General features: G+C 41.4%; 1 protein-coding gene across 1 annotated transcript; it reads right to left on the bottom strand.

Moving 5' to 3' along the window:
* Positions 1-1,212: 1,212 nt before the first annotated feature.
* On the bottom strand, positions 1,213-2,034 carry LOC109184993. Its single transcript, XM_019334988.1, has one exon. It carries the CDS (start codon positions 2,032-2,034, stop codon positions 1,213-1,215), a length of 822 nt encoding a protein of 273 aa, XP_019190533.1.
* Between the last annotated feature and the right edge of the window lie 6,243 nt (positions 2,035-8,277).

The following is an 8,277-nucleotide window of genomic DNA, read 5'->3' as shown; positions in this document are numbered from 1 at the left end:
GAAATAGGTATTTTTTTTAAAGAGGAGTCCGAACTCAAATATTATTTTAATAAATTGTAACTATTTGGCATTTTTAATCAATAAAATTTAATTTAAAATATTTAAAGTATTCTCATTTGTGAAAGACTATGGGATGTTTGAGATTAAAGTATTCTCAAAAGTTTGATAAAATATTTGAGATATGGGATGTTTCAGATTAAAGCTTAATCGATTCAAAAAAGTTTAAGAAAACAAATTTTATTACATTTAAGAGAAATGTTCCTTTATTCATCTCAAAATTATCTCCTAACATAATAATAACATTTTTGTATTTATTAACCATTCAGGAATTACAAATTTTAGAAAATATATAGAGTACTTATTAACCATATAATTTTTTAAAAAAAATTAAAAATTCAATGAAGTTGTACCAAATAAATATAAAAGTCAACCAACTACTATGCAGGTGATACTTATGTTACCATTTCAAATGAAACTTTTAATATAAACCATGTTTGATAACATAATTAGCTTATCAGTCAATTTTGGCTTATTTGACCATTATTAACTATTTAACTTTATTAAACATTCAATATAAATTTTTTGATTAACTTTTTTGTAACAACTTATTGCTCCAAAATACTAAAATTCAAAAAACTGCTCAATCAGTTATCAGGTAACAACTAATTTACTAAACATCTTTCTACAATTCTATCGATTACTCAAACGCACTAACACAATCAACTAACAGTTAACTGAAGTATTTATCAAACACTGCTAGTTTCTAAATATATAAATTTCATATACTAATACTAAACTTAATGTTAGTTTGGATATAAAAAAATAAATTAAAAATAATGTTAATCAAATCTCGTTAATTAAATTAAATCAGACACAATGTAAAAGGGAGTATTAATTCAAATTCAAATTTAAAATCATGAACAGTTAAGAAGCGCCAAGATTCATTTTAATCCGTTAATTCATACCACATTCAAAGTTGAAACTATATAATATTATAATTAAAGTTATACAATGTGGCATCTATATTAGGTAATAATAGCAATAAATTCCAAAACGTCACCGCCGTAGGCCGAAATGACCAGAACGCCCTTCGACAAGCAGTAGAGTGGCTTTAGCTTAGCTAGAATCTCAAAAAGTGAGCAACTTTCCAGTTTTTATACAAAGTCCCAAAACTAAGCAGAATTTAAAAACGACCCCTATATTGTTAATAATTTAGCTTCCGGCCCCTTTGCGGATCGCTTCCTTGTACCTAAGTGTGGAATCCACCCTCTGCAGCTTCAGCTGCTGCCGGAACTTGTTGATGAAATCGTCGGCTTTTGCGTCCACTTCCTCGTCCACCTCCGCCGCCACTCTCTCCTTCATCGTCGCCGGCCGCCGCGCCTCCACGTCCTCCTTCTTCTCAGGCTGCGACTTCATGCTCGCCGACTTCCTCATCTTCGCCGCCAGCCTCTCGGAAATCTCGACGGCAGACGGCGTCGTTTTTGTCTCCGGCGGCTCATTGTAGTCTCCATCCAACCTCTCCGGTTTCGCTTCTTCTTCTGCCTCCTCTTCATGGGCTTCGATTTCTTCAGTTTTCACATCGTGGGTCTCATTCCGTTCAACAGTTTCTTGATGGGAAACGTAATGTGTCTCATTTTCTTGCCGGAAAATGTAGTGGGTCGTCTGGGTTTCAAGGCTGGGGCTTTCTTGGGGGAGCTGGTAAAAGGCGTAAGGCATTTGGGGTTCAAGGATTTGGGGGTGGTGGGTGGGCTCAAGATTGAAAAGGGTATCGGAATCCGGGTTAAATTTAAAAATGGGTTCCTGAGATCTGAAACTAGAGAGATTGATGGATCTGAGACGCTGAAGAACAGAGGGAGATCCGGCGACCTTGGGAGTCTGTTGGGTGGTCTGTTTCTTTTGGTTGGCTAGCGTGGAGGTCAAGGCTATGGTGGCAATCACAACATTGAGAAGAACGAAGAAGACAGTGGGAGTGAACCAGTTGTTCATGGCTGCCAAGAATGAAGAGGGAACAATGGAGACTGTATCTTCGAACATTTTCTGAGGTTTTCTAGAGAGAGATAGGGGGATGTTTAAGGTTTTAGAGAGAGAGAGAAAGATGGTAAGGAGTGGAGAGTGTGGGGTGGGAGACATGGAGATAGGAGAGCAGAGAGTGGCAGTGGGTGAGTGGGGATGGGACCATAGTGAGCTGGTTTTGATTTTATCTGCTTGGAGTTGGGGATATGTTGATGGCTTTGCTGACCTCGATGTTTGCTCAAACTATATTCAAAGTTTCAATATTATATAATCAATTAAATACAGGTTTGGTTGGATGGAAGAAATTAGAGAAAAATAATTGTAATTTTATAAAAAGGAATAAGGTAAGAATTCAAATTTTATTAGTTTAGTAGATAAGAATTAGGGATGTTAATGAATCGATCCAATATGAACTAACAGAGGTTGTTCGTGTTTGTTTGTTAAGATTTTTGGAGTGTGAGTGTGAGTGGAGTGTTCGATTATTAAGTTTATGAAAATCCTGTTAGTGTTCGTTTCTTAAGCGTTCGGACTTGGGACAATTAATTTAATTGGGCCGTGCTGATTACATGGATAGTAAATAAACTTATTGGACTATCCATTAGTCTTCAAATAATGAGTAGCATATTATTTCTTTTATAACAAGTAGTCTAGTTATTTGTTTTAGTTAGACTTTAGGACTGAGTTTGAATTCAAACTATCCATGTCCTAGTCTTTAAGCAAGAGGCATGCTAGGGAGTTATATATAACACTCCTAATCTCTTTGTAAAGGAGCAAGTCAGATTTTGAGAAATAGCGAACAAGAGCATTATTTGTGCCTTGCCTTCTTTCTTGAGTTTTTCAAGACTTCCCGACTTATCAAGGACTGTTTTCTTCTTTGTGGCGTCTCCATCTTCGTATTACCTTCAAACCAAGTGTGGGTGAATCCCAATCTTAGAGAACACCAAAACTCTTCCCACAACACAACCCAAATCCGTATAACAGAACCACAATACAAACCAATTGAGACAATTCCAGCTCCGTTCTACTAGAGAAGTGGAAAAACCCGAGGACCGAACGAGAACGCAAGGTTTCCAAACTTCGTCTCTAATTCGAGGATCACATCATCTTTGGTATCAAAGTCAGGTTGGCTTATTCGCGTCTTAGAGGTTACAAATCACAACCTAATTTATATATTTTCTTACCATCTATCCTCTATTCAATTGCTGCTAGTTTTCTTCCTATTGTGTTATCTTTTTATTTGCCAAAACTAGTCCCAAAAGCAAAGTGCATAATTTTTTTGTGATCCTTAATGAGTCTACTGTCTCTATATTAAATTTCATCAATTAATTCATTGCCATATAGCCCTAGTTGATTGATTAATACTCACTGCCAAAAATTTTTCAGATTTACGCAGTCAGATTGAAAAATTCCAAAAAAAAAGACCTATGTATCGTATTTTGTCCTGAATTTTTTGTGAAAGTAGTATACTCATAGTAATTGAAAACCTGAAAATTTCAGTTCAAAAAAATTGGTCAATTGTTCCCAGAAATTCCTTGAAGTTGCGCCCAGATTTTGTAACTTTCTGCCAAACTATTTCTTTTTTGTTGTGTTTCATTTGTGCTAAATCTGTTTTAGCCTTTATTGTTGCATTAAAAAAAAACAAAAAAACAAAAAAACAAAAGAGAAGAATCAAAAGAAGAAAAAAAAAAAATATATATACTATTCTGTATGCTGAGAAGCTTGTTCACTTATTTGTTACGGAGTATTAGTTTGAGTATTGTACCAATTTTCTTTCAAGCCAAACACCCAATAACCTTTATCCTATCACTCACGCCTTGTGGAAGAAATATTCCTTAGATTTTTGGAAAGTTCGTCAAGAACTCGTAGAAAAGGGTCTTGTTCTTTGCTATTTGTGAGTTTTGTGAGAACATTAGAGTGTTTTATTTTAATACACAAGTGGTAAAAAAAAGAGTGACTCACCCCAAAACTGAGAGGGTTGAGGGAGTGAAGTAAGAGCCTTATTTACATTTTATATATATATATATATATATATATATATATATATATATATATATATATATATATATATATATATATATATATATATATATATATATATATATATATATATATATATAGAGAGAGAGAGAGTTAGGATCATATGAGAACATGTGCTTAGGTGAGAATGTGAGAACACATCATGTGCATCCATCTAATATTTTTTAATGGTCTAGATTATATTAAGTGTCTGCGAACGCGCATTAAATGTGTGCAAACACACTAAATCGCGTTTGCACACATTTAATGCGCATTCGCACACAAGACACAAGAATTCAATCAATCATCAAGAACATGACATTATTATCATAAAAGAATTCAATCAAGACACAAGAATTTGGAAGGAGGCCAAGGAAGGAAATTATAGCGAAGAAAATAGGTTTTGTTGAGACATGGGTTACCTCTTAGCCTTAATTAATTTCCTTGGCTATGAAGGGTTTTTCTTTAAGATTTCTTCTTTCTTGATTTCTCCTAAGGGGATTCTTGGAACTTCTTGTGTGGTGAAAGATTATTTGTGATGTGTGATCTAGGTGCCTCCTATGACCCTATTTATATATATATTTTCCCCCGGAGTCCTAATTGGGGTCTAAATACTATGGGCTTGCTAATTATATTCCTTATAGGACTAAGGGGGTTGGTTATAGGGATGTGGGCCCATGGACTATGGTGGACCTTTCTTAGTTGATTAATTGGTTTTTAATTCTCTTTTTAGGGTAAGTGATTAAATATTTGGTTAGGGTTAGGGGTCGTAACACGGGGTGTTACACACTCCCCCCCTTACAAGAGGCTTCGTCCTCGAAGCCGGTGCGTGGGTCCACTCTTTCACCCCTAGACGTCACGTATTTTGGCCTCCTGGTTAGGAGATGCGGCTTCACGTGTTGTCCTCGTTGGGTAGACTGGACTTTTGGTGCGGTGTGGTTTTGGAGGGTTTCCTGCTCCTGAGCTGGATGCCCCGTGAGTGCCCAACATGGCCTCGATAGTTGCCACCCTTCGGTCCAAAGCGCGTGTTGCGCGAATTAGGGACGAGAACCCTTCGTCCATGATTTGGTTTTGCCGGGTGAGCTATGCGAGGATGCGCTCGTTGACGGATTCTTCATTTTGGTCTCTTGGGTTTTCTTCGGTTTGTGCGGGTGCCGGTGGGTTAGGTTCGCTATCCTCATTTCCCTCTAGCCCCCCACAATCTTGCATTACCCGTTTAAGCTTTTTGTTGGAGATGTCCAATCGATCAACCAATTCTCTTTGGTCCTCCTCGAGTTTAAGGCAAATTTCCTCGAGGGTGATGTACTGTCCCCCTTCGGTGTAGTAGATATCATTATGACAGAGGTTCTGGGCATTGAAAACCATGCTGTTTGCGGGCTTGATCTCTGTGTGGCTTAGGTCCACTTCTTTCTTCTCCATGATCCAACTCAGGATCATCCCGTAGGGTAGACTAAGCCGGTTACTAGTCTTGCAAAACTCCATGTGTTTCAGGAGGTAAGCAAACGTGCACTCCAAACTTCCCACATCCTTGCTTTTGTTATTTGTAAGCAACAGGCTATCAGTTACAATCATGACCAATATCTTTTGCTCCGCGGTTAGCCATTTCCTGTTCGGCCGTGTGGCCGAGGTGAAACCTTCTTCTCTCCCGAGTAGGTACCCGAGGTAGTCCTTGTATCCCATGTTTTGGGTACCAATCCATCCCTTCCGGTCGTAGTCTGACACACCCGTGGTGGTCAGTCTTAAGAGTTTGGCCAAGCGGCCTTCAGAGAGTATGATTTCCTTGCCTCGGACTTTGGCGGTAATTTCCAGTTTATCGCCCCGCTTAACGGCTACTAAATGATGATAGAACTCTTTCACCAATTCGGGGTATGTATCCCCTTTAATGGTGAGATACATATCCAAGAGTCCTTGGAAATTAAGCATGTCGACCAACTCCGGAGAAAACTGGTCGTGTTCGAGGGCTTTACCTCCGATCACGGTGTAGCCGGCGTTGTTCCATTCCGGGATGCGGACTCCGAGGGGCTTTTTCGGCATTTTGATTTTCTCTCCTAGGTGGCGTTTTCCGGTGGGGCTCCGGCGAAATTCCGGCGAGGTTCCGGCGGCGAGGGGCGGTGGCGTGGCTCACTGTTTCGGGGTCGGCGGCGTGGGTGCGAAGCCGGGCGATGCAGGTGGCTGATGCTGGCAGTGGGCGGTGGTCGGGTGAGTGGCGGGTTCGCCGTGGCAGTGGGCTTGACGCGGGTGGACTCCGGCTCTGTGGCGGCGGCGTGTGGGCGTTGGCCGGCTGTGGTGGTGTTTCGTCGGCGGGGCGTAGGGCGGCGGGTGTGATGGTAGAGGGTGGTGCGACGGCAGGTGTGTGAAGGTGGGGGAGATAGCGGGTTGATGGGGTGAGGGGAGAGCGAGAGAGAGAGAGAGGGTGGGGAAGAAGAAGAAGAAGGGTTTTTGATTTGGGGGTTTTGGGGTTTTTAGGGATTTGTGGGGGTTTAAGAAGGGAGTGTTCCCTTGAGTTTAAGAAACACTTATAGCCTAGTGGTTAAGGCTTTGATTTGTAAGTAGGAGTTCCAAGGTTCTATTCTCATTAGCAATACTAACTTTCCTTGTTGTGTGTTCCTTGTTTTCTAGTGGTGGGGGATTTGATTAGTCTGGTCCTCCTTGTGGTTTGTTGTTGTTTAGTTTCCTTTACTTATGCTAAAATATTTTGAAGTGGCTAAGCTAAATAAGCAGTTTTACTATAAGGGTGGTTACAAGTGGTTTCTTAGTCTATCCTAAACAGAATTCATCTTCTTGGTTTTCTTCTGGTGGATTCGCGTGATCCTCGTCTTCCGGGGTCATGTTTTCTTCGTTGAGGCTGCCCTCGTTCCCAAGTTCGGCTTGTGTGCGGCTCATGATGAATACTTTCCCGGGGGCACCGTGATTCCCTTGGTTGCTTGCGCCTCCGTGTTGTCCCATGTTCATGGGGCGTGAGCTTGAGGGTTGTAAGCAGTGGAAAGCCTTGTGTCCTTCTTTTCCACAGTTGAAGCACCGTAAGGGATTCCCCATGCAGTCCCTGCCTCTGTGGCTTTGGTTGCATTTTGGGCAAGGGAAACCCCCTGTATTGGCCTTGTTGCTTCTTGGGGGTGGTTTTTGTCCAGTTGGGTTGTTTGGCTTCGTGTCGGTGTCGGTTCTCGTTCTCTTTATTGGTGGTGCACCTCCTCCTGTGTTCCTTTTTCGAATCTGATCTTGAACCCCACGTTGTAGTAGTTGGATTCGGTAGAGGTTGTCAGCACTGGAGTAAGCCTCGTTGAGGATCCGGGGCCCGCTTACCACTAGTGCTTTCCAGGCTTCGAAGTTGAGGCCTGATATAAACCTTTCTATTTTTGTTGATTCTGTGGGGACTAACTCTGGCGCGAAGCGTGCCAGTTCGAGGAATCGTTTATGATATTCCGTGATGGTAGCCGTTCCTTGTTTTAGGTGGAGGAACTCTTCGTGCATAGAGGCTTTTACGTGGGCCGGGTAGAATCGTTCTCGCAGGCGTGTTTTCAGGTTTTCCCAGTTGAATCCTGGTTCTTGCCTGTAAGTGGGTCCTTCGTGGATCCACCAAAGGTTTGCCTCGTGCCCGAAATAGAACGAGGCTATCTCGACACGACGCTCTTCTGGGCATTCTACTAACCCCAGAATCTTGTCGAAGGTCCGTATCCATTCTTCGAGGATGGTAGGATCTTCTTCTCTTGAGAACGTGGGTGGTCGATGGTTCGAAACTTGTCGGGCGACTTCTGAGTTTGCGTTCGGTGGAGGGAATGGTGGCCTGTTGTTGCGGAGGGCTACGTCGCTTAGTGCTTGGGCGACCTGGGTGAGTTGCTGTAGTGTTTGAGCCAGGGGGTCGTGTGTGGTGGGTTCCGGAGTCCTTGATTGTCTTCTGTTTGGTGCCATGTTGCTTGATCTATAAAGTCAATGTTTATAGTGATTTAGAGGGTTGCATCTTTACCTTGGTGTGATAAGCGAAGGGGTTTATTTAAATTAGGGCGAGGTAACGTGAGGGGAGGTCATGTGTAGGTCTCTCAATCTCACCGCGCGTCCTAAGATTCCTAAGTCCTATGTTCCTAAATTCCTAGAGTTCAGGCCTAGTGTCCTAGAGTCTGGTCTTAAAAGTCTTATCTAGGGTCAAACTTAGGCTCTGATACCATCTGTAACACCCCGAAATTTTTCAATTTTTAAGACTTATATAATAAAGGTAAATTCTCATTAATTCCCAAAATATAATATAAGAGTATG

The sequence above is a fragment of the Ipomoea nil genome, unplaced genomic scaffold, assembly GCF_001879475.1.
Source record: "Ipomoea nil cultivar Tokyo-kokei standard unplaced genomic scaffold, Asagao_1.1 scaffold1303, whole genome shotgun sequence".
NCBI lineage: Eukaryota > Viridiplantae > Streptophyta > Magnoliopsida > Solanales > Convolvulaceae > Ipomoea > Ipomoea nil.
This window is presented reverse-complemented; position numbering and strand designations above follow the sequence as displayed.

Coding starts and splice junctions, on each gene's coding strand:
- LOC109184993 (XM_019334988.1), bottom strand. CDS start 2,034: ATGTTCGAAGATACAGTCTCCATTGTTCCCTCTTCATTCTTGGCAGCC.